The sequence below is a fragment of the Nipponia nippon genome, unplaced genomic scaffold, assembly GCF_047370975.1.
Source record: "Nipponia nippon isolate SJK-2023a ecotype South Korea unplaced genomic scaffold, ASM4737097v1 scaffold_28, whole genome shotgun sequence".
Classification (NCBI taxonomy): domain Eukaryota; kingdom Metazoa; phylum Chordata; class Aves; order Pelecaniformes; family Threskiornithidae; genus Nipponia; species Nipponia nippon.
In genome coordinates this window covers 298,408-321,841 of record NW_028262345.1, presented here as the reverse complement: position 1 = coordinate 321,841, position 23,434 = coordinate 298,408, and the positions used below count along the sequence as shown (strand labels likewise).

At 63.1% G+C, this 23,434-nt stretch overlaps 5 protein-coding genes across 12 annotated transcripts; 4 read left to right on the top strand and 1 right to left on the bottom strand.

The window, feature by feature from the left end:
- Positions 1–32: 32 nt before the first annotated feature.
- Positions 33–6,584, top strand: PUS3 (pseudouridine synthase 3). 3 transcript variants are annotated; one of them, XM_087763611.1, is made up of 6 exons: positions 33–94; positions 2,007–2,368; positions 3,367–3,801; positions 4,958–5,523; positions 5,879–6,069; positions 6,195–6,584. In XM_087763611.1, the coding sequence occupies exons 1-6, from the start codon at positions 43–45 to the stop codon at positions 6,479–6,481; spliced, it is 1,893 nt and encodes a 630-aa protein (XP_087619737.1). In that variant the 5' UTR covers positions 33–42; the 3' UTR covers positions 6,482–6,584. The 3 variants fall into 3 exon arrangements, with proteins under 3 accessions (XP_087619737.1, XP_087619739.1, XP_087619740.1); XM_087763613.1 differs by lacking the exon at positions 2,007–2,368 and having other exon boundaries at positions 55–94; XM_087763614.1 differs by lacking the exon at positions 33–94 and having other exon boundaries at positions 2,350–2,664.
- Positions 6,585–7,036: 452 nt separating this feature from the next.
- Positions 7,037–10,166, top strand: RPUSD4 (RNA pseudouridine synthase D4). Its single transcript, XM_087763625.1, has 7 exons — positions 7,037–7,216; positions 7,465–7,630; positions 8,353–8,554; positions 8,776–8,869; positions 8,987–9,137; positions 9,428–9,525; positions 9,678–10,166. Exons 1-7 carry the CDS (start codon positions 7,052–7,054, stop codon positions 9,861–9,863), a joined length of 1,062 nt encoding a protein of 353 aa, XP_087619751.1. The 5' UTR covers positions 7,037–7,051; the 3' UTR covers positions 9,864–10,166.
- On the top strand, positions 9,873–14,521 carry PANX3 (pannexin 3). Of its 2 annotated transcripts, none has more exons than XM_087763624.1 (6): positions 9,873–10,009; positions 10,941–11,272; positions 11,954–12,096; positions 12,191–12,405; positions 12,560–13,224; positions 13,886–14,521. In XM_087763624.1, exons 1-6 carry the CDS (start codon positions 9,873–9,875, stop codon positions 13,945–13,947), a joined length of 1,554 nt encoding a protein of 517 aa, XP_087619750.1. In that variant the 3' UTR covers positions 13,948–14,521. The 2 variants fall into 2 exon arrangements, with proteins under 2 accessions (XP_087619750.1, XP_009467881.1); XM_009469606.2 differs by having other exon boundaries at positions 9,887–10,009; positions 10,954–11,272.
- Positions 14,522–14,667: 146 nt separating this feature from the next.
- Positions 14,668–22,439, bottom strand: SIAE (sialic acid acetylesterase). Of its 5 annotated transcripts, none has more exons than XM_087763617.1 (10): positions 22,321–22,435; positions 18,134–18,298; positions 16,936–17,099; positions 16,710–16,848; positions 16,446–16,629; positions 15,980–16,089; positions 15,742–15,875; positions 15,401–15,555; positions 15,132–15,327; positions 14,668–15,054 (listed from the first exon to the last, which is right to left on the bottom strand). In XM_087763617.1, the coding sequence occupies exons 1-10, from the start codon at positions 22,418–22,420 to the stop codon at positions 14,785–14,787; spliced, it is 1,617 nt and encodes a 538-aa protein (XP_087619743.1). In that variant the 5' UTR covers positions 22,421–22,435; the 3' UTR covers positions 14,668–14,784. The 5 variants fall into 5 exon arrangements, with proteins under 5 accessions (XP_087619743.1, XP_087619744.1, XP_087619741.1 ...); XM_087763618.1 differs by lacking the exon at positions 22,321–22,435 and adding an exon at positions 20,343–20,526; XM_087763615.1 differs by having other exon boundaries at positions 15,132–15,555; positions 22,321–22,439.
- On the top strand, positions 20,480–22,289 carry SPA17 (sperm autoantigenic protein 17). The gene is made up of 4 exons (XM_087763470.1): positions 20,480–20,543; positions 20,857–21,030; positions 21,793–21,899; positions 22,230–22,289. Exons 2-4 carry the CDS (start codon positions 20,877–20,879, stop codon positions 22,287–22,289), a joined length of 321 nt encoding a protein of 106 aa, XP_087619596.1. The 5' UTR covers positions 20,480–20,543; positions 20,857–20,876.
- Positions 22,440–23,434: the final 995 nt, after the last annotated feature.

The window sequence follows — 23,434 nt, the reverse complement described above, 5'->3', positions numbered from 1 at the left end:
GCGGGCGGACGGGACCGCGGCGGCCGGAAGCTGGGGAACCGGATGGGGCGGGCGCTTCCGGGGCAGCGGCACCGGCGGCGGCTCCGGCCCGCGGGTAGGGGGGGGCCCGGGGGGCAGAGACCCCCCCCTCCTGGGGTCTTGGGGGGGTCTCGGGGGGGACGGAGACCCCCCACGGGGTGGTGGTGGGGTCCCGAGGGGGCAGAGAACCCCCCCACGGGCTTTTGGGGCGTCCCTGAGGTGCTGGGGGGGGGGGGGCAGAGACCCCTCCCGGGGCCTTGGGGGGGCCCCTGGGGTGGGCAGAGACCTCGCATGGGGTGGGGGGTCCTGGGGGGGACAGAGACCCCCCCCCATGGGGTGGGGGGAGGTCCCGGGGGGCAGAGACCCCCCCACGGGCTTTTGGGGCGTCCCTGAGGTGCTGAGGGGGGGGCCAGAGACACCCCACGGGGTGATGGGAGGTCCCTGGGGGGGTCAGAGACCCCCTCCTGGGTTTTTGGGGGGCCCTGGGGTGCTGCAGGGGGGGCAGAGACCCCCTCGGGGTGGTGGTGGGGTCCCGGGAAGGGCAGAGACCCCCCCCCCCATGGGGTCTTGGGGGGTTCCCTGGGGTGGGCAGAAACCCCCTCACGGGGGGGGGGGGGGTCCCTGAGGGGGGGGCAGAGACCCTCCCATGGGCTTTTCAGGGGGTCCCTGGGGTGCTGGGGGGCAGAGACACCCCCCTATGGGGTTTTGGGGGTGTCCCTGGGGGGACAGAGACCCCCCCCCATGGGGTGGGGGGGCGGCCCGGGGGGGGGCAGAGACCCCCTCCTGGAGTTTTGGGGGGGGGCCCCGGAGGAGCAGACAGCCCCCCCGTGGCAGGGGAGGGTCCCTGGGGTGGGCAGAGACCCCCTTCTGGGTTTTTGGGGGGTGCTGGGGGGGGGTCCCTGGGGTGGCAGAGACCCCCCACAGGGTTTCAGAGGGTCCCTGGGGTGCTGGGAGGGGGGCAGAGACACCCCCCACCATGGGGTTTCAGGGGGGGGGGGATCCCTGGGGTCAGTCCGAGACCCCCCCCCCCAACGGGGTGGTTGGGGTCCCTGGGGGGCAGAGACACCCCCCACCCCACCCCCCACGGGGTTTTTTTGGGGAGGCAGAGACCCCACCGAACCAATCCGCCCAACGACGACGACTCCTCCCAGCCCCTTTATTAAAGATCCCGCCGCAAATAAACCCGCCTCGACGGCCGGCGCGGCCCCGCCGAAAACCGCCAGGCTCGTCCTCCTCCCCTTTCTCCCAAAAAAAAAAAAAAAAAAAAAAAAAAGCTTATTTTCCATGCCGACTCCCTGCCCCTTCCAATTTTTAAGTCGGAAAGAAGCTTCGCAGGGTGCGGGAGAGAAGCAGAGATGTTAACAACCCGGGATTTAAAACAAAAACAAAAAAAAAAATCCAGAATTTAACCCACTTGTAACGCAAAAAGGGGATTTTTCCCAAATTATCGAGGAGGGGGGGAGAAAAACGACGGCGCGCGCGGTGAAAAGATGATGGTTTTGGGGGAATTAGGAGGTGTTTTTTCTGGGGATGAGGCCCTTGGCCAGATCCCAGCGCACTTCCCAGCGCAGGGCAGCTCTCTTTTTTTCGGTCGGCACGGCGTAAGGGTTGGGGACGTAGAGGTGCTGGGGCTTGCTGGGGATCTCGGGCTTGCAGAGCATCTGTTCCCGGATGCTCCAGCGCAGTTCTTGCCGCTGATCCTCTCCCGGGATTCGGAATTTTTCCCATTCTCGTTTATATTCAAAATATTTGGCCACTCGGTCGGTTTTACCCCGGTTACGGCCCAGCGGCTCGAACCGCGGAGGAATGAAGGATTTGGGTTGTCCCGCCGCAGCGGTGTAGTGAGAAACGGGAGAGCTCCGGCTCCCGAAATCCCCGAGGATCCACTGGTAAGGGGATTCCTCGAGGGAGCTGCCGCTCGTCTCGATTTCCCCTTCGGAGATGCCGTCGTTGGGATCGGTCCTTAGCTGAAGCATTTTCTGCCTCAGGCTCCAAACCTCGGCGTCGCTCTCCGTCTCGCTGCTCACCGACTCGTCGGAAACCTCCACTCCTCCGTCGGGTCTGCGCCTCAGCACCTTCCTTCTCATTACCAACCTCCTGCTTCCCCTCCGATCCTCGGAAAACGGAGGAAAAGCCGGCGGCGCCCCCAAAACGAGGGACGCCTCGGCATAGGGATCGTCACGGGGACGTGCCCGCTCCTCGCTGCCTCCTCGCTGGGCGCAGAGCCGGCTCGGGGCCGGCTGCTCCTCATCCTCCCATCGGTACCCGCCCGCTCCCGTCGCCTCTTCCATCATTTCCGCCAAAACGGGCGAATCCTGCAAAACAAACCACGGTTAATTTGTTGCGGCAGGTTGGAGCTGGTTAAAGACATCGAGGGGGCTCGGCCTTTCGACTTTTCGGGTGTTGATTTCGGTGGCGGTTAATCAGACAGAGGCCCGGGAGCGCCGGCGGCGCCGCTAAACCTCCCGCCGCCGGCAGAAGGCTCCGTCCCTACGGCAAATGGAAACGCAGCACAGCTATAAACCCCCCTAAATTCCTGCTTGAAAACTACGCTAAAATTAATTACATTATATATATATATATATATATAAAGCACTAACGGGACGATGGACAAACACAGGGCGGATTTGTAAGCGCCGGGCGGAGGTATTAATGATTTTCCCCTTTTTCTTCTTTTAAAAACACGATATCGAGTCGTGATTTAATCTAGGGACATCCGAGAGGGTATTTTTTTCCTCTGCTGCAGAAGTCAGGCTCAGCGCGGAGCGTTTAGATGTCGGCCGTCAAAGCCCAAAGGCTGTTTGAGCCTGGTTTTAGTAAAACTCGAGACCTGCGGCAAAAAAAAAAGGGGGATGCGGACGCGGTTTCCACTCGCTGCGCGGGTTCGGGGTATCTTTACGCCGTGAAGCGGGTTGGAAAAAAAAAAATATGCAAGTTTTAACCGCGCCGTTACGAAATGTCGGAGCAGATGGCGCGGCGAGATGAGTGGCAGGCGTTAGCGGGCTGTCTGAAGTGTTGATGCTGGCTGAGCGGGGTGCGAAAATGGAAAGGGCTCCGCGGTGAGAGCAAAAGGCTAACTGGGAACGTGCTGACGGAGCGGATCCCGTCCCGCGGCGGCGGCTGGGGGGAAGAGGGGCGATTAAAAAAGTGCCAAAAAAATAAAATAAAAAGACTTGAGTAAGATGAAGCCGTCCGAGCTGAGCCCTCTTGGCCCTTCCCGTGCTCCGCTAGGAACGCCGAAGGGTTAAAAATAAAGAATTATTCCATGGGTAACAATTACTTTACCTCTAGGTGTAATAAAATCCACATAAAAATGGAAACCCCCCCGATTTCCTTCTTTTTCTGCAGAGCCCGAGGAGCTACCGGCAACTAACTGAGGCTCCGAGGCAAGCGGCTATGGCCGAGGGGAGCGCGGCGACCGACCGGGAGCGGCTCCTGAGGAGGGTGCAGGAGCTGGAAGAGGAGGTGAAGCGGCTGCAGGAGAAGCTCCGAGAGGACAAGGAAGGCGCTGGGAGAAGCGAGGCTCCTTCAGCCTCCGGGAAAGCCAAGAAACGCCAGCGCCGGCCGTTCGATTTCGGCGCCTACGGCCGCAGGCACGTGGCGCTGAAGATCGCCTACCTGGGCTGGGGCTACCAGGGCTTCGCCAGCCAGGAGAACACCAGCAACACCATCGAAGAGAAACTGTTCGAAGCCTTGAAGAAGACGCGGCTGGTAGACGACAGACAGACCTCCAACTACCACCGCTGCGGGCGGACGGACAAAGGAGTCAGCGCCTTTGGACAGGTCAGGATTCCATCCCCCTCCCCGGGCTTTCCCGGATTTCTGGGTGGGACGGGGATCCGGCGGGATTACTGTCCCACGGTGACGAGCCACTACAGCACAGGCTGGATTCGGTTTTTAAAAGCCATCAGCTCTTAAATCTGAAAGCGAGCCTGGCGATGGCTTCCTGCGTGTGGCACGATGACTTTAGACCCTTAAAGTCTTTATTAGGGTTTTTTTTTTTCCCCCCCCACATAGGTTTTTTTCCATATTAGCGCTAATTTTTTTCGCCCTATTAGCGCTAATTCGGTTTGGACTGCAGCTTCCCCGAAGCTGAGCGCTGCCAAAAAAAGAGGAGATGCCCCTTCCTCCACAGATGCACTTGTTGCTCTTCCGACTGTGGCGCTTGGCAGAGCCCTCTCGGCTGATTGAACTCGCTTAACCCCACGAAAAAATAAAAAAATATGAATTTGGAGAGCTTCCTGCGCAGAAGGGGTCTGAGGGGAGCTGCAGCTAGCGGAAGGGAGCGTGGGAGCGGGAGCCGGAGGGAGGGGAGCGAGCCGGCCCCGCTCGGTGGGCACGGAGCCACCAGGCTGCTGGGGAAAGCGCAGCCCTTCCGGCGCCGTCGCGGCTTCGCTCTCGGGCCGGTTTCTCCTTCCCTCCCGGCTCTGGAAGCGGAGCTGGCTTCGTTCTTGCCTCGCCGGGCTGGTTTCGGCTCGGGTGGGCGGTCCGCTCTCCTTCGCGAGACGAGCCGCGCAAGATAAGGGCAGAGGGGCCGCGTTTCTTGTGCGTCCACGGCGTTAATTAGCTTGTTCCCACATCAGGCTTTGCAGACAGCCAGGCTGTCACTGGCTTCAAGTCATCACCTCCAGCCAAAAAAAATGGAAAAAGGCACATTATAGCCTTTTTATAGACTAAAGTTGAAGCCATTTTGAGACCACGCTCTGTAGGCAGCCTGCAACTTTCTCCGTTTTATTAAAGGAATCGGTAGCATCTGCTAGGAACCTTAGCGGAGGCACTCGCAGCTTTACCCGCAGGAAGGAGTGGTAAGATCGCCCGATTTAAGACACCTTCATCTGTAGGAGATCCTGCATTTATTTCGCAGCGGTGTAGGCAGACTTGGCTCGAGGCGCCGAATACGCCCCTCCGCGATCTAATCCTGGCTTTCCTCGTTTCGCAGGTGATTTCCCTAGATCTGCGCTCCAGCCTGTCGGAGGGGAAGAAGCTCAACGGCCACGAGGGCGGCTCGGAAGGCAGAAGCGACGGGGAGGAGGAGCTCCGCTACACCCATATTCTCAACAGGGTGCTCCCGCCTGACATTCGGGTGCTGGCCTGGGCCCCCGTGGAGCCCGATTTCAGCGCCCGCTTCAGCTGCCTCAAGAGAACCTACCGTTATTTCTTCCCCTGCGCCGATCTGGACGTGGCCCTGATGCACGCCGCGGCCCAGAGGTACGTGGGGAGCCACGATTTCCGTAACCTGTGTAAAATGGACGTCGCCAACGGGGTGGTCAACTTCCAGAGAACGATCCTCAGCGCCGGAGTGACGTGGGTGGAGAGAGGAGGAGAAACCGGGCCGCAGGATCCCTTCCGTCTCTGCCAGTTTGAAGTGACGGGACAGGCCTTCCTCTATCACCAAGTCCGCTGCATGATGGCCATCCTCTTCCTCATCGGCCAGAGGATGGAGAGCCCCGAGATCATCGACGAGCTGCTGGATGTGGAGAAGAACCCCCGAAAACCGCAGTACAGGTACGGAGAGCTCGGGAAAATCTCCTGGGCTGCTTCTCGAAGCGACGGCTGCGCGCTGGCAAGCCACTTCTCAGCCAGCCTGCCAAGCAGTCTCTCACAATATGGAAGCAAGCTGCCAGTATCTGTAATGATCCCGGTTTTTTTGTTTTTTTTTTTGCTCTCGGGCAAACTTTTGATGGCTTTTGTCCTTGGTATTTGGTTAAAACTAATTGAGTTTTTAATCGGAAAAAGGAGTTCTGTAGAAGACAGGGCTGTTTTTGGCAAAAAGCACAGGCTGATGCGCTGTTGCGCCAGCCTTTTTATCCCAGCATCCCTCCAGACAGCGACGGGTGACGCCTTCTCTCCTTTTCCCTAGCATGGCAGTTGAGTTTCCCCTCGTCCTGTACGACTGCGAGTTCGAAAACCTTCAGTGGCTCTACGACCGAGAAGTGCAGGAGTTCAACGTTACCCACCTGCAGCAGCTCTGGGCCAACCACGCAGTCAAAACTCAAGTGCTGCGTAACATGTTACGAGGGTTAGATGCCGCTCCCGTGGCTGCTGGAAAAAGTAAGGGATGGTTTTGTGACAACGCCTTGGGTTGGGAGGTGAATGGTTTAAAAAAAAATAAAGGGGTAATTAAATATCATTCAAACCATTGGTATTTTTTTTTTCTTTTTTTAATTGTATCACAGGCCCGGGGAGCGGCGGGACCGTCCTCTGGGGAGATGCGAAGCCTCCGCTCCGCAGCCAGGTCAGCGGCTTCGTGGAAGGGGTCAAAGCCCGCACCTACAAGCCTTTACTGGCCCGGCCCAAGTGCGAGGGGCTGGAGGCCCGCATCCGCCATTTCGTGCGGAGGGGCCGCATCGAATCCCCCCAGGGCTGGGGGGCCGGCGGGGACCAGCAGCCCCCCGAGAGCAAGCGGAGCCACGGCGGGGCCGCGGAGCAGCCACCCAAGCGGGTCTGCGTCGACGCCGAGTGATGGCGAGGGGGTCACCTCGGCGGGAGGGGGGCAGCTTGCCGCTTCGGGTTCTTTTTTATTGAAAAAAGAAATAAAAATGCATTTTTCCAGTGCTATTTTTATAAATTTCGAGAATGAGTAGAGTGGTGCTGTGTCCTGGTCTGGGAGGGGATGGGGGGCGCCTCAGCCCCCTCAGAGCCGCTCACCTCACTGCGGGGCAGCTTGGGTGCTACTGGGACGTACTGGGCTGAGGCAGCCAGGGCCCACCCCCCCTGCTCGGCCCCCCCACAAGGCCCGCACGCCCCCCGGTACCTGACAAGGGTCCATGTTTTCCCGCCGGCACCTGACGAAGCCCGGCTGCTCCCGTCCTCCCGCCGCGACCGTTACCAGCCGCCAACCGTCGCCGGCGTTTAAACAGCCGGGCGGGGACGGCGCCCTCCCCCGAGCCCCGCCCTTCGCGCCGTCGCCATTGGGCGGCGCGGGTGTCGCTCGGCTGACCCCCACCTTCCGATTGGACGGACGGGTTGAAGCACCTCCTCCGCGCCGCCGCCATTGGCCGGAAGGGGAAAAGAGGGGGAAGGAGGAAGGAAGATGGCGGCGGCGAGCGGCGGGCTGCGGCGGTGGCCGGCCGCGGGGCTGGGCCGGGCGGTTCGCGGCGTCTGCGGCAGCGGGCGGGCGGCGGCGGAGGAGGCGCTGCGGGCCGAGCAGCTGGCGGAGCGGCTGCGGGCGCGGAGGAAGGAGGAGGAGAAGCGAGAGGTGAGCGGGGCCGCGGGAGGGCCGCGGCCGGCCCTGAGGTGCGGGACTACAACTCCCGGCGTGCACCGCGGCGCCCGGCTGGGTGATGGGGTGGGATCGGGGGGATGGCGCCCGGCCTTCGCCTCCAGAGGGGATGCTTGTGGTAGGGGCCTCCTCCTCAGCACCACTGCGAAGGCCAGCAAGTTGCTGCTTTGCGCCAAAGCCAACGCCGTTCATCCTCCACCGGCGGCGTTTTGTTCTCCCCGCAGATCCCCAAAGACCCAGCGCAGAGACGGGTCCGGGAACTTGCCGTGCTGAGCAAGCAGCTGCAGCGGGTTCACCCCAACGTCCTGGCCAAAGTGCTGAAGCAGGGAACCGTGTACCAGAACGAGGAGATTGTGGTGATCAACAAACCCTACGGCCTTCCCGTGCACGGTGAGGAAAAGCCGGCTGTGTTGCATCCCGAACATGAGCCAGCAGTGTGCCCCGGTGGCCAAGAGGGCCAATGGCATCCTGGCTTGTGTCAGGAATGGTGTGGCCAGCGAGGCTGGGGCAGGGGCTGGAGCCCAAGGCTGGGGAGGAGCGGCTGGGGGAGCTGGGGGGGCTCAGCCTGGAGAAGAGGAGGCTGAGGGGAGCCCTCATCGCTCTCTGCAACTGCCTGAAAGGAGGCTGGAGCCGGGGGGGTTGGTCTCTTCTCCCCAGGAACAAGCGATGGGACGAGAAGAAATGGCCTCAAGTCCCACCAAGGGAGGTTTAGGTCGGATATGAGGAAAAACTTCTTCCCCCAAAGGGCTGTCAGGCCCTGGCCCAGGCTGCCCAGGGCAGGGGCTGAGTCCCCATCCCTGGAGGGATTTAAAAGCCGGGGAGATGTGGTGCTGAGGGACATGGTTTAGTGGTGGCCTTGGCAGTGCTGGGTTATCGGTTGGACTTGATGATCTTCAAGGTCTTTTCCAACCTAAACGGTTCTATGATTGTATGAAACGGCTCCATGGCGCTGACAGGGAATCCTCTGTCTCCGTCCTCCCTGCACTGAGGTTTTCCTTCCCAGGGAGGGATGCGGGGTGTTTGTCACCTTTAGATCGCAGCCTTCATCTCACGTTTTGGGGGTAATTTAAGGTGAACGTCTCCCCTGATTGCCTTGCCTCTGGGTTACGCAGGCGGCCCCGGGATCAAGAATTGTATTGCTGACGTGCTGCCGATTTTGGCCAAGATGTTGGAGAACATGAAAGCCGAACCCCTCCACCTCTGCCACCGGCTGGACAAAGAGACCACGGGCGTGATGGTGCTGGCACGGAGCAAGGAGGTGGCGGACAGGATCCGGCTTCTCTTCAAAACTCATCAAGTGGAGAAGATCTACTGGTAGGAAAGGTTTGGGTGGAGAAGCGGCTTCGAAGGGCCCGTAGGGTTTGAAGGAGGGGTGAAGGGACAGCGGGGCGCGGGGGCTTTGTGGAAGCGGTGGGTGTTTGCTTATCTTCCCTCTGGCATCTTTGTACAGGGCTGGATCGTGGGGAGAGGGGGTGAGGGGAGGGTTCCCTTCCTGATGGAGCACCACCCCGCAGACCTCCGGTTTCCCTCCCCAGGGCAATTAGCCTGGGGGACCCGGACCCTGCCGAGGGCATCGTGGAGATCCCCATTGTGGAGAAGGAGGTGCGGAGCCACCAGTCGCACTACAAGGTGAGCGGGACATCCTCTGGGCCGCCGTTCTGGCCTCGCGCTCCCCCTCCCCGGCACCCCCCTCCCCGGCACCCCCTTCCTGCCTTCCCGCTGGCTCACCCTCTCCCCGCCGTTCAGATGACGCTGGCCCCCAACTATCGCCTGTCTCCGGAGGACGGGAAGGTGGTGAAAATCCGCAAGAACCGCAACGCCGAAAGCGCCGTGACGCGCTACCGCCGCCTGGCTAGCTCTTCCGCCTGCTCCCTGCTGGAGCTCCAGCCCGTCACGGGTGAGGCCTGGCCGTGCGTCCCTGGGGTTGTGTCGGCTGCTGAATGCCCTTTCCCTGCGGCTCTGCAGCCAAGAGCAGCGCCGGAAGCGGGAACTCGTCCTTAGACACAACCGAAATCCTGTTTGGGCCAAGGGAACAAACCACCCCGGGGCGATGGTTTGCTGCCCGGCCGCTCTCCGGCTGCCGGTGATTTTGGCACGGGATTTTCCGGCACCGAGGGTGGCAGGGGGGAGCCGAGGCCTGGCGCGGCTGGTTGTCACGTTTCTCCTCTTTTTCCCTTCCCTCCTCAGGAGTGAAGCACCAGATCCGGGTTCACCTGGCCTACGGGTTGGGGTGTCCCATCCTGGGGGATCACAAATATTCCCACTGGAGCAAGCTGGCACCCCAGGTAAGGCAGGTCCCGCGTCGGGGGCCGCTGCCGGAGCCGGATCCAGGGCCGGCAGCCCCTTTGTGCCCCCCAGCTCCCTCCGAGCCTGGGATTTTCCAGTCCCAGCTGAGGAGCTGGGTTTGCGGAAGGGACGTTTTCTGTCCTCGCCGCAGAAGCTGCCTGCGATCACCTTGAAGAGGCTGAAGCTGGAGCAGAGCAAGGCTCGCCACCTCCCCCTCCACCTCCACGCCTACCGGCTCTCCCTGCCCCTGGGCGAGCGGATAGACCTCGTCTGCAAGCCCCCCCTCTTCTTCCAAAAGACTCTGAAGAAGCTGGAGCTGGACATCCCTAAGGACTAACGAGGCAGGATGGGAGTGGTACCCTCGATCTCCGCGGCTCCAGCACGGGGTCCGGCCGCTCTGCAGCGGTGTCCGCCTTGGAGCCAGTCTCTGCTGCTTGCCAGAGACCTCCGGTGTCGGTACCGGCGTTGCTGGCTTCAAACCAGGTACCTGTGCGCGCTTCTTGCCCTGGTTCGGCGCAGAAAAGCGGCGGGGCACACGGAAGAGCCTCTTGTTCGGACAAAGGAGGCCGGGTGGAAACTGGGCTTCGCCCAATCCGTGTTTTGAACTTGTCTCTGAGCAATAAAAGATGCGGTTCCTGCAGAGGCGAAGGGTTGCGTGTCTCTCTGCTCGGGCCGGGCGGATCTCGGCCCCTGGGCAGGTTTGATCGCGCCTGGGTGCCGTCCCTCCCGGTTTGAGGGCCGGCGCTGTTTAGCAGCCTCTCCCTCGTAGCCTGACGCTCCGCGTTCAAATTTGGAGACTCCCTTTGTTCGAAAAAATCCATCGAAAGTGTAATTTGGCAGCGCCCGTGGGTTTTTTTTTTTTTTTTTGCTGTGCCAAGAGACTGTGCAGGGAGTTCCTCCGCTGCTCCGGGACTCCCTCTGCTCTGTGCTGCCAGGGGTGTCGGCGCGGGTTTTTGGGGAGCGACTGCGCTGCCAGGAGACTCTTTTCTATCCCAAGCTTGCGGCTGGGCGGCAGGACTTTCTCCAGCCCCTCCGGCTGGTTCGGGTGTGGGAAAAAGTCCTTTTTGGTGTGTTTTTGGGGCTTTTTGTACCCCACGGGGCCACCACGTACCTGGCTGGGGCTTTTTGGTCGGGTAATGCCCCGTCCCCTGCCTCCCCACTCCTCGCACGGAGCAAAAATAGCCGGGGAGCCCCACGCCCCTCGAAAGCGCCGCCAGAAATACATCTGCTTATGAGAGAGGGACGTAAAACCACAAGGAGCCGGGGAGCGGCTGCGGCTGGGGAGGAACGCTGCCTTCCCAGCCCGGTGCCGCGGCTGCTATTTTTTTTTTCTTTTTTTATTCTATTTCGAGGCGTGCTATTTGCAAAAAGGCTTCCCCCTGTAATTACCAGTTGATTTAACGCACCGTCTAAGCTGTCATTTACAGCCGTCGGGGACGGAGCGCTTGGCAAGCGATGCCTTCAGCCCTACAAAGGCGCTCCTAGAGCCGGTCACGCCTCAGACGACGCCAGAGCCGCCCGGCAGCAGCAGCAGTCGCCGTCGTCTCCTCTTCCTCGATAGAAAAATGTCCCTCTCGCACACGGCCGCCGAGTACATGCTCTCCGACGCTCTCCTCCCGGATCCCGGCGGTTCCCGAGCCAAGGGTTTGCGGCTGGAGCTGCCGAGCGATCGCCTGCTGAAGTTCGTCACCGTGGGGCTGCCCCTCTTCCTCGTCTCGCTGGCTTTCGCCCGGGAGTTCTCCGCCGGTGAGTCGCGGCATTCGCAACGGGGTCGCGGGCGATCGCCGCCGCCGGCGGTTCGGTTGTCGCTGCAAAACCCTCGTGTTGGCGCCGGCGTGGTCGTGGTCGGAGGCGGGGCAGCCTGGAAATCCTGTTTTAGGAACTATTCTTTCTCAGGGGTATTGATTGATTGTTTTTAATGGATTATCGGTCGCTGGGAAAGCCCGGGAACAGCCGCGCTAAACCCCAGCACCGGTGGTGGATCAATGCCGCGCCTCAGCTGCTTGCCCCCAGCACCTCTGGGTGCCGCAGGGTTGTTTCCGAGGAAGAAGAGGAGGAGGAGGGTGCCGGCAGGGCGGCTCAGGTCCCGCCGGGGTTTGCCAGGGCAGCACAGAGGGTTGCATTGACGGTGCGTCGCGACCTCAGGCTAAATCCGGCCTCGGCCGATGTCCCTGGGGATTTGGTTTGACTCCGGTTTCTGGCCGGTCTCTCATTCCCCACACCGTGCACCCACGGCCGTGCTCAAAGGGTTTGTGTTTGGGAAGCGATGGAAAAAGTCCTTGCTGGAAAACGCAGCGGTGGGGAAGGGCAGCTACAAAACGGGCGTGAAAAAGGCTTTTTTTTAATCCAAAGCGACGCCTTAGATGTGATCGCTCGTGCTCGCCAGACCTCCGTGGCTGAGGCTGACCCTTCTCCTCCTCGCTCCAGGCTCGCAGATCAGCTGCTTCTCCCCCACCAACTTCACGGGGAAGCAGTCCGCCTACGCCGACACGGCTTGCTGGGACTCCCTCGTCCACCACGGCTTCGACGCCGAGGGCCACGCCGTCACCAAGTCCCTCTGGGCTCTCAAGGTAGGGGTCAAGCTCGCCTCTGGGCACCCTCGGGTCCCGCCCGGGCGCGCGGCGGAGGCGAAGCAGCTCCGCGCCGCTTGTCTCCTTCGCCCAGGTCTTCCCCTACTCGCTGCTGGTGGTGGCGGTGCTCATGTACATGCCTTACCTGCTGTGGCGTTACGCTGCCGCTCCCGCCCTCCATTCCGACCTCCTCTTCATCATCGACGAGCTGGACAAATCCTACAACCGGTCCGTGCGCCTGGTGCAGCACATGAGGAAGGTCCAGCAGGCCAGCGCTGAGCCGGAGCGATTCTGGGAGGAATACGAGAGGTGAGGCCGCCGGGCAGCCTCCACCGGTCACCGCGTCCCTCCGAAGCCCCTCCGCGCGGCGTCGCGGCTGCGGCCGCGTTCGGGACGGGCTTCGGTGAAGCGACTGGGTTTGGGGGGTGGCTCTAAGTCCCCGGCGTGTCCCCTCTGTCCCCAGGGCCCGCCGGGAGAGGTATTTTGAGTTCCCGTTGCTGGAGCGCTACCTCACCTGCAAGCAGCACGCTCACTCCTTGGCGTTCATCTACATCCTGAGGAACCTGCTGCTCCTCTTCTTCTTGGCTGCCACCTGCCTCTACCTGGTCTTCCTCCACCTCAACATCTTCTTCCAGGACGAGTTCAGCTGCTCCATCAAAACGGGGCTGCTCCAGGCGGAGCCCCGCGTCCCCGCGCTCATCCCCTGCAAGCTGGTCTTCTTCTCCGTCTTCCAGCTCATCAGCCTCTCGGTCGGCGGCGTCTATGTCCTCCTCATGCCCGTCGTCATCTACAACGCCCTGCAGCTCTGCCAGTGGGACAAGGGGCTGCTCTCCGTCTACGAGATGCTGCCCGCCTTCGATCTCCTCAGCCGCAAGATGCTCACCTGCCCCGTCAACGACCTCAACGTCATCCTCCTCTTCCTCCGGGCCAACATCTCCGAGCTGACCTCCTTCGGCCGCCTCAACGCCGTCAACGCCTTGAGGGAAGCCACCCCGGACAAGCAGGACATCGATACCGTCGTCGACTTCATGACGCTGCTGGCCGGGTTGGAGACCACCAAACCCAAACACCACCCTTGCTCCCCGGAGGCCGATGGCAGCGCGCCCCTCTCCAACGGTGGGGCTCCAGGTGGGGTTTTTTTTTTTTTGGTAGAAAAAGCTTCTTTGCTCTCCTCTTGCTTCCTGCGCCGCCAGAATCCACCCTGGGGGCAAGGCTGGATCCGTCCACCGGGGCCCTAAACCCTTTGCCGAGGCCTTAAGGTTTTTGGGGAGCTGCCGGGGGTCGCCGGGAGGGCCGACGGCTCCGTTTACAGCCGGGAACGGGTTCTGGCAGCCGGGATGTGATGGCACCGCGAGCCCACGTGTGGGCAGGGGTTGCCATAGGAACAGAAAGCGGAGAGCTTGCCGCTTAAATCCAAGCTCCGGGGGGGGGGCTGGGGGGGGTCCCCGTTTTTGGCAGAGCCTGCTGGGAGTGGGGTTGGGAGCTTAAAATCCTGGGAATGCCAAGGATGCCGCGCCTGCCCCCTTCTCCTGGCGCCTCCTCTGCGGCCCCGCGGGGATCCCCGACCCGGCAGGGCGGGAGCCGGGGCGCCTGGGCTCCTTTTCCTGGCCCTGACCACAGTCCGAGGGCTGCGGTTTCCCAAAAAACCACCCAGACTGAGCTGTGTTTAGCATCCTCGTCGGCATGGCAACTGCGGGGCTAGCACAACTGGCTCTCGGGCTAGTGGAGAAAGATCCCAGTTTGCCATCGCCCAGTTAATTAACTTCCTCCTCTTCCCCCCCTTGCCCAGGAACGAAGCCTGGAGTAGAAGCAATGGGAAAAGCCTCCCGGGACTCGCTCGGCTCTGCCTGACCCCAAGAGCAGGCAGCGGGGCAGGCAGCAGGCAGGGGGGCCGCTGCCGGCACCCGCCCAGTTGGTCTACTGGGATCCAGTTTGCTCCAATTCCCTGTTGCCGGCGTCGCTCGAGCGCATTAAACTCTGGTTTTGATACAGCCTGGTGGGGTGACGTCTGTAACGCGGCGGCCGGGCTGAGCTCACCCGTTCTCTGCCCGCGTTTGGGGTTCCCCTTCTTACATACGGGTTTTTTTCAGCAAAAAAGGGTTAAACGATCGATTTTTTTGTGCAGAAACTCCCTCGGACGCTTTATTCCGAGCGCTGGGTGCCACGTCGCGCCTCTTCCACACAAATATCCCTGCTGTTAGGGCAGGAGGGAGAGAATGGAGGACGAAGGGATGCTCCTCTGAAGGAAAAAAAACCCGGGATTCAAGAATAAAATGAGCCGGTTTATTAACTATTTATTAACGCAGGGAGGTGCTCGCTACCGCGGCGAAGCAACGTGCAGCTCCCTGTCCCAGCCCCAGTCTTGGCGTTTGGTTGTGGGGTTTATTTTTGGCAGAGCTCCTCTCTCCCCGCTCTCCGCCCCGCAGACGGAGGCTGGGACGGATTTAGGTGAGGGGGTTCGACTCCCATCGGTGCGTCTGAACAGAATTTTGCATAAATTTCATTTTAAATTAGCTTTTTTTTTTTTTTTTTCCCCCCTTCCCCCTTGCAGCCTTGACTTCAGGCCAAAGAGGAGCTGGAAAGCGTTTAATTAGTAAGACAGTAATCAAGCCAGCCGCTTCCCCGAATCGGAAAGTCGCGGTGCCGGCAGCCTTCGCGAGAGGTCAGCTCCCCCCGCCGTCCCCTCGCCTAAATCCCTCGGGAGCCGGGGAGGAGGAGCAGCTCCCTCCCTCCGGCCGTTTCCCCTACGGGCAGGACATCCATGAGGAAAGGGGGTGCGGGGAGCCCCTGGGCGTTGTAGAGGGCACAGGACTCGTAGTCGCAGGGCCACTCGGCCCAGGCGTAGCGCAAGCCCAGCACCAGCGTCCCGCAGCCGGCCAGGGCCAGCGTCACCGTCCGGGACCCCACCGCCACCGCCGGTGCCGGCAGCCACTCGCGCGGCCGACTGGAGCAGCGAACCTGGGTGGGGGGAGAAACCTCCGTCAGGGTGGGTTTCCCTCTTCCAGCCCTGGGGGGAAGCGTTTCCCCTTCCTCACCTCGAACGCCCGCGTCTCCCCGCGACGGTGGACGAGCTCCTGGCCGTAGGTGAGGTTCAGCAGAGCCTTGCTCACCTCCAGGACGGCCCGGATCGGGTACGGCCCCTGGAAAACCAGGTCTTTCTCCCCGTACGCCACGGCCCTGGCGCCCAGGTGAAGCCGGTGGGCCACGTTCTGCTTGTCCCGGGGGTGGATGCTGCCGAGGAAGAGGAGGGAAGCGGGGTTGGGATCGGATAGCTGCGCCCTCGGCCCCGCCGCCCGGGACTCGCCTGCCGTAGGGAGAGCGCTCGTCGCACAGATCCATGGCCACGGCCATGAAGGTGCCGGGCATCCTGGCGTTGGGGACGAGCCCCAGATCGGCTGTTTGGTGCCAGCGGAGACGGGCGAAGCTGTCGTCCGGGCTCTGCCGGCGATAGGTGGACAACTGCAAGGCAGAGCGAGGAGGGGGCCGCTGCCGTCCCTGCCCGGAATTTGGCACTCCGGCGGGATTTGTCCATGCGTTTACAGCATCCTCTCCCTCCCGCCAGCTTGGAATTGGCCTCCGGGGTGCGGAATGACGGGTAAAACCTCGCCGCCGTCCCCAGGGGAGGGTGGGGATCCCCCTTCTCACCTGCACGAAGCCGAAGGGGAGGAGCAGCTCGGTCTGCCCGGCCGATCCAGCGTGGAAAGCCCGGCGCCAGTCGGCGATGAGCGCGGGGAAGGTGCAGTTGTACAGGTCCGTGTGCAGGAAGACGTTGGCCTCGCCTGGCCCCAAAAGCGAGGGGCCGGTGAGAGGCCGGGGGAGGATAGCGGGGGGCTGCTGTGTGCTGGGGAGGGGGGCAAAAATTGGGGGAGAAGGGGGGGCTTACCCTGGTACCAAGCGACGCCCCGCAGCGTCATGTTGAGCAGCGGGTGGATCATGGCGTTCCAGAGCACGGAGGGCGTTTGCGGGCCGGTGAGCTGCTGGCGCGGGGAGACGCTGGAAGACAAAGCCGGGCTTAAGAAGGTGCAAAACACAAGGCCAGGCCTGAAGCTGGGGGGTTTCGGGAGCCAGCCTTGCGTGGTTAAAGCGAGCGCCGTGGAAAAGGGGAGCCCTGGGCTTCCCCTCTTCCCTTTACGCGCCGAGATGCGCCCTACGGGAGGGGATTTCAGCCGGACGGGGGGGCGAAACGCTGGACGGGGGGGCGAAACGCTGCACGGAGGGGACAGCGGGGCTCCGGGGATGCTTCGGAGAGGAGGGGGGATGGGAAGGGATGGAGGATACCCCCCCAAAAGCAGCGTGGCCGGGAGGGGGGGGGGGGGGGCAGGAGGTGTTCCCACCGCGTCTCCCCTCACCTCCCCGCGTCCTGCGGGAGCCCGCACGCCCGCAGAGCCCTCCGGGAGGACCAGGCCTCGATGGGGGTGCCCCCCCAGGCCGCCTCCACCAGCCCCAGGGGGTACCGCAGAGCCTCGTAGAGGTAGCGCCCCAACAGCCAGCAGACGGCCGAGAAGTAGGTGAAATTCCCGTGGCCCAGGTTTTCTGTTCAAGAAAAGGGAAAAAGGGGGGGAAAAAAAAAAAAGCCATTTCCAGGCTTTTTTTGAGAGGGGCGTTGTACCCACCGGCCGTCGGGATGGCCCACGGCAAGTCGATTCGCTCCAGGTCCTCCAGCTCCACGTCGGAGCGGGCGGGCGCTGCGGCGAAGACGCGGACGTAGGGGTAGCGAGCGGCGGCGGCGAGCTCCCGGCTGGCGTTGGCGATCTAGGGAAGGGTCGGGAACGCGCCAGGCGTTTCCCTGCCTGATCCCTGCCCAATCCGGCAGGATCGGGCCACGCCGCGAGGGCTTACCTGCAAGACCGTCATCGCCATGTTGCTCTGTCCGCTGCAAAGCCACACGTCCCCAAAGTAGATGTCCCACAGTGTCACGTTCTCCGAGCCCTGCCCGGCCGTCAGCGCGTAGGGACCGCCTGGATCCATAGGGTCCAAGACAGTTGTCCACGTCCCAGAAGGTCCTGGAAGAGGAGGAGGGTGTTTCGTCTTTCACAACCCCCATGAAGATCTCAAGAACTTGGCAAAGAGGCGGGATGAGCGGCCAGCGACCGGCGGGGATGGACAAGCAACGAGGGAAAGCTTCCCCGCCGCGAAGGCGGGCTGGGGAAACGGATTTGGGAAGCTCGCTGCCATCCGAGGGTCTCTCCTCCTGCAGGAACTCAGGGGTTAAAAAGAAAATCGAGAAGACAAATGTGTGTCAGAGCAGAAGCTGCTGGGAGGAACCGGGATTACAGGAGCAGCTTGGTGTGTGTGACACCGAGATGGCTCCAGCTAATTTTAGAGGCGCCGAATCGAGGCGTAAAGATATTCTGCCGGAGCTTAGCATGGATTTTCTGGCCCGGCTGGGGCCGGATCCTGCAGATCTCCCGGTAGCGGCGGATCGCTGCTTTCTCACAAGACGCCTCCGGGCTCTCCGGCTTGCGGAGGAGCCCTTTAGGCAGCTCTCGCAGCCCCCCGAAGGTGCCGAGCAGCCCCCCGACTCGCTAGGCGGAGCGGGAGGCCGCCAGGCGAGATCCGAGGTGCCGCCGAGCCCTCCCGGCCTGGAGGATGGCTCTGCCTGACATCCCTCCGGGCTCAGATCCCAGCAGGATCCTCCGAGGGGGGAATACATCAAAAAAAGAAGCCAGGAGCGCTCCGGAGATTTCCCCGGAGATGGTTTTGACAGGGAGAAGAGCTAAACCCCCCCGTCCTCTCCCCTCCGCAGCCTCAGCCTTCGGCTGGAGCCTACGCGGTGCCACCCACTCCAGCGGCAGCTCGGCTCCCGCTCGGCGCCTACGGGATCCCGCTGTTGGGAAACCAAAGTGAGCAAAGGCCGGCGTTGGTGGGGAAGGGGATGGCTGAACCCCTCCCCGAGAAGGGGAAAGCGGTGTCACCGTCACCTCTGCCACCCCAGAGCAGCCCCCACCCCCCCCGGCAGCTCCGATTTGGGCTCGGGCGTGCTCCTCGGCTACCAAAACCACCGGCCCCGGTTACCCGGCGAGGGTCCAGGACCGACCTTTAACTGGCGCCGTCTTCTTCATGACGACGAGGCCGCCGTCCTCGGAGAGAGCCACGGTCACGCTGGCCCCCGGCTCGCCGTAGCCCCACACCACGGCCCCCGCCGGCTCCTTCTGCAGCACCATGTGGTCGCCGTAGTAGGACGCGAAGCCGAGCATCGCCCCTGGGATCAACGGACAGCGCAAACGTCAGCCCGGAGGCAAAAAAACGAGGGAAAAAATCCCCCGGCACGGGTTCCGACTCCCTTTTAAATACAAATTATTTGAGAGGCGGCTTTAATTTAGCTTCCTTCAGTCCTGACCAACCCAATGGAGCAAAGAGCTGAAGATCTGAAGTCCCCAAGCGAGCCCGGCCCTCCCAAAGCACGGGAGTTTGTGTTACACAGAGTTTGGATACAAATTTGGGTAAAAATTCTTCTAATAACAGCACGGGAGCGTCTCCACCAGCCCGACCTTGCTAATAAATACGTTCTGATGTATTTTCCCCTTGCGAAAAAAGGGTTGGCGAGCGGTGGGATGGGAAAGAGTGGGCACGTGGCGCTGGCAAAGGCACCTTGGACAGGGAGGGAAGCAGCCCTGGCACCCCCAAAAGCCCCCTTTTTGGGGTGTGAAAATAAAACCGCGCTTGAAAGGGGGTCGGGGGCAACGTTTGTGGGTGATCCGGGCCGTTGTAGCCATCCACCCGGGGCTCGCGGAGCCTCGTCTCCTCCGCAGCTCGTCCCGGGTTGGGTTTAACGAAGGAAAGAAACAATCTCGGCCTCTCTGGAATCAGCCGCATCGCCGATCCCACCCTCTCATGCGACGAGGCTCCGGGAAGGACAAGTTACATAAAAAAATGAGTCGGAAGGGGAAAAAAAAAAAAAAACAACCCGAGACACCAAGGAAGAGACTGGAGGCTATAAAAAGCGGCTGGGAGGAGGGAAGGGAGGAGAGCCCACGAGATGCCGCCGAGGAGCCGCATGCGACTCCCGCCTTACGTAAAGCACCGTCCCACGGCGGCAGCGACGCGCCAAGGGCGTCGGAGAGGGGCTGGGGAGCGCAAAGGGCGGCAAAGCGGGTCTCGAGGGGGTGAGGAGGGTGTCGAAATGAGGCTGGGGGACGCGAAGGGCGTCGAAGCGGGGCCCCGGGGTGCGAAGGGCATCGAAACGAGGCTTGGGGGGGGGTGCCCAGAGCTTCAAAGCGGGGCTGAGGGGGTGCCAAGGGTGTCGAAGCGGGGCTCAGGGGGGTGTGAAGGGCATCAAAATGGGGCTGGAAGGTGCCAAGAGCGTCGAAGCGGGGCTCAGGGGGTGCCAAGGGCATCGAAGCGGGGCTCAGGGGGGTGTGAAGGGCATCAAAACGGGGCTGGAAGGTGCCAAGAGCGTCGAAGCGGGGCTCAGGGGGGTGTGAAGGGCATCAAAACGGGGCTGGAAGGTGCCAAGAGCGTCGAAGCGGGGCTCAGGGGGTGCCAAGGGCATCGAAGCGGGGCTTTGGGGGTGCCAAGGGCCCTGAAGCGGGGCTTTGGGGGATCAAAGCAGGGCTGGGGAGATGCCAAGGGCATCATATCTGGGCTCTGGGGGTACCAAGGGCATCAAAGCGGGGCTGGGGGGTGTCAAGGGCCCCAAACCTGGGCTCTGGGGGTACCAAGGGCATCGAAGCTGGGCTCTGGGGGTGCAAAGGGCCCTGAAGCGGGGCTCTGGGGGTACCAAGGGCATCAAAGCGGGGCTGGGGGGTGTCAAGGGCCCCAAACCTGGGCTCTGGGGGTACCAAGGGCATCGAAGCTGGGCTCTGGGGGTGCAAAGGGCCCTGAAGCGGGGCTCTGGGGGTACCAAGGGCATCAAAGCGGGGCTGGGGGGTGTCAAGGGCCCCAAACCTGGGCTCTGGGGGTACCAAGGGCATCAAAGCCGGGCTGGGGGTTGCAAAGGGCCCCAGAGCGGGGCTGGGGGGTGCCAAGGGCATCAAAGCTGGGCTCAGGGGAGTGCAAAGGGCATTGAAATGGGGCCTGGGGGTGCAGAGGGCCCCGAAGCCGGGCTCTGGGGGTGCCAAGGGCATCGAAGCTGGGCTGAGGGGAGCGCGAGGGGCGTCAAAGCGGGGTTTAGGGGGTGCCACGGGCCCCGAAGCGGGGCCCCGGGGGCCCCGAGGGCATCAGGCGGGGCCGGGGATGCCAAGAGCCCGACGCGGGGCTGGGGGTGCCCGCGGGTGCGGAGCCGCCCCCCCCCCCCAGCCCTTTACCTGCGGCCACCGGGACCAGCGCCAGCAGCGCCCAGGTCGCCATCCTGGGGGGGCAACGGGGCGCCAGGGCCCCGCCCCTGTGGGCGGGGCTTGCGCGCGGGGGCGTGGCCTGTGCGCGCACCGACGGTTGCCAAGCGACCGCGTCTTCACCGCGGCCTGAGGCGCGGAGCGCGGCCTGGCCGGCGGCGAGGGGAAGAAAGGGTCGGGGCTGGGTCTGGGGGCGAGGGGCAGAGGGGAGGGGGTGCGGGGAACCCGGGGGGGACCGGGGGGGAACCGGGAGGGGACCGGAGAGGGAACCGGGGGTCCGGGGCCCTCGGCCGCCGCTCCCCCCGCCCCGCCCGGGCAGCCGCTGCGCACGCGCAGTTAGAGGCGGCCGTGCGCAGGCGCGGCGGGCGGCGAGGGGAGCGCCCCCTAGCGGCGGCGCTGACCCCCGTCCCCGAGACCCCGGGTTCGAGTCCCGGCGCTGCCCGGTCGGGGGTGCGGGTCGCGGTTAACCCCCGTTGTGCCGCTGCAGGAGCCCCGGGAAAGGCGGCCATGTCCGTCCCCTCCTCCAGCAGCACCCTGCGGCTGCCCGCCGGCTTCCGAAACCTGCTGGAGGGGCTGGCGCTGGAGGTGCTGCGGGCGCAGCCCGCCAACGTGGTGGCCTTTGCTGCGCAGCACTTCCAAAGGCTGCTGGCACAGAGAGAGGGTGAGTGGCCCGGCCCGGCAGCACCCGGCCCTGCCCCACCATCCCCTGCCCCGCGCGCCATGGCCTGCCCATCACCCATGGTGTCAGGCCTGCCCTCGTGCCCATCGCCCAGGGCGTCCAGCCTGCCCTGTGTGCCCATCACTCATGGCATCAGGCCTGCCCGTGTGCCCATCGCCCAGGGCGTCTGGCCTGCCCCATGTGCCCATTGCCCATGGCGTCAGGCCTGCCTGTGTGCCCATCGCCCAGGGCGTCAGGCCTGCCCTTGTACCCATTGCCCAGGGCATTGAGCCTGCCCCATGTGCCCATTGCCCAGGGCGTCAGGCCTGCCCTTGTGCCCATCACCCGTGGTGTCAGGCCAGCCCATGTGCCCATCACCCATGGCGTCAGGCCTGCCCTTGTGCCCATTGCCCAGGGCATTGAGCCTGCCCCATGTGCCCATTGCCCAGGGCGTCAGGCCTGCCCTCGTGCCCATTGCCCAGGGTGTCCGGCCTGCCCTTGTGCCCATCACCCGTGGTGTCAGGCCAGCCCATGTGCCCATCACCCATGGCGTCAGGCCTGCTCCGTGTGCCCATCACCCAGGGCGTCAGGCCTGCCCTTGTGCCCATCGCTCAAGGACACACCACCTGCCCCTCTGTCCCCATGCTAGGGGACTTCGCACCTCGCCCAACCCTTGTGCCCATCCCCGGGGTGCCAGGCCTGCCCTGTGCCCATCCCCGGGGTGTCAGGCCTGCCCTGTGCCCATCCAACCTCCTCCTTCCCCAGACAGCTCAGCCGCCCCGGCAGCGCAGGGAGCCCGGCCGGGGGACGAGGAAGAGGAGGAGGAGGAGGCCGAGGAGGAGGCAGGGGAGCGGGCAGGCAGCCCGGCCACGGTAAGGAACACAGCGCCCGCACCCAAACCAGGCCTATTTCAGCCCAAAAAAGCACCCGCTGACGGCACCCGTGAGTCCTCCCCGCCCCAAAAATCCTCCCCGCGATGCGGCAGAGAGGAGCGACCCCGCCGCCGCCGGGGAGCGCGGCCCCGGCTCCCCCTTTAAAAGGGACGCCTCCCCGGGGGGCCCGACCCGCGCCCCAAACCCCCCGGTTGGCACCGACCCGACCCAAAACGAGCCGCCACGACTCCAAAAAAACCCCAAAAACCCCAAAACCCAATAAAAACCCAAACCTCAATTTCCCCACCAGGCTCCTGCCCTTCTCGGGAGGGCGGGCGATGCTCTCCCGTCCCACCCCCGCGGCGCTTTTTTAATGAGAATCCTTATTAACGAGGTCCCCGCCGTTATTAGCGACTCTCACCTGAGATTTCTTTCCCTAAAAACGAGCCCCAAAACCCGGGTTTAGGAGCTGGGCCGAGCTCAAGATGATATTTTAAGGCTCTATATTTAGGCCTCTGCATCCCTGGAGGTTGTCAAAAATTGAATCGCGTCCCCGCGTGAAGGAGGGATGTGACATTGCTCCTCCCGAGAGCCGAGACGGCCCCCCCCCCCCCCCCCCGGCATTTTGGGGAGCGCAGGGGCTCCCCATCCCATTCCAACCGCTGACATTCAGGTTTTCCCACCCGGAATGATTTCGAAATCCCAAGCTGCAAAAAAACAACAAAAAGGGGTGATGGGGTTTGCGTCGAAACCGGTTGCTCTGTTTTTTGGGGGCGGGGGGGTGGGGTGGGGGGGTGAACCCCCCACCCCTGCTCACCCCGCTTTCGCCTTCCCCCCCTCTTTCCTGGTTTTTCCCGGCCATATGCGACGCTCGCCCACGGCGGCACGGGGCACGGCGGCGATTCCCCGGGGAAAAACAGGAAAGGGGGGGGGGGGGGGGAGAGGGGGGGAAGAAAAAAGCTGGCGGGGACCCCACGCCGGGGCCGATGCCAACCGGCTACGCCTTGACCCCCCGCTCGGCGCCGGCTGCCGGCTCCCCGCTCCGGCAGCCGGCAGCGCTGCCCGCCCAGGGCACCTTTCCAACATCAAATTCCCCTTTTTTTTTTTTTTGTGAGGTGGTTTTTAACACCTCGGTGCCACCATCTCAAATCACGACGGCGGGATGTTTCCGGCGGGTCTTGCCACCCGTGGTACCCATCCCCTCTTCCAAAATATTGGAATTATTTTGATCGGGCTTCAGATTGCGGAGACGCTGGAGCAGCTGGAAAAGCATCACCCCAAGATTCCTTCCCCTCCCTCCGCCTTGCATCCCGGGTTGAGTTGTTTTCTCGGATGAAGGGGCCCGGGGAGGAAAAACGCAGAGCCTGGAACGGGCTCAAAAAGCGCCGTTAATGATTAGAAATGTTCTGGCATTTGGCGTCCCTCCTCCGCAGCCGCAGCCCGCGGGAGACGCCGGCGCTCGGCGGCTCTGCCAGGACCGGGGGGCCGCGGCCGGAGCCGGTTTTGGGGAGCGGGGTGCCATTTTGCATTCGAAC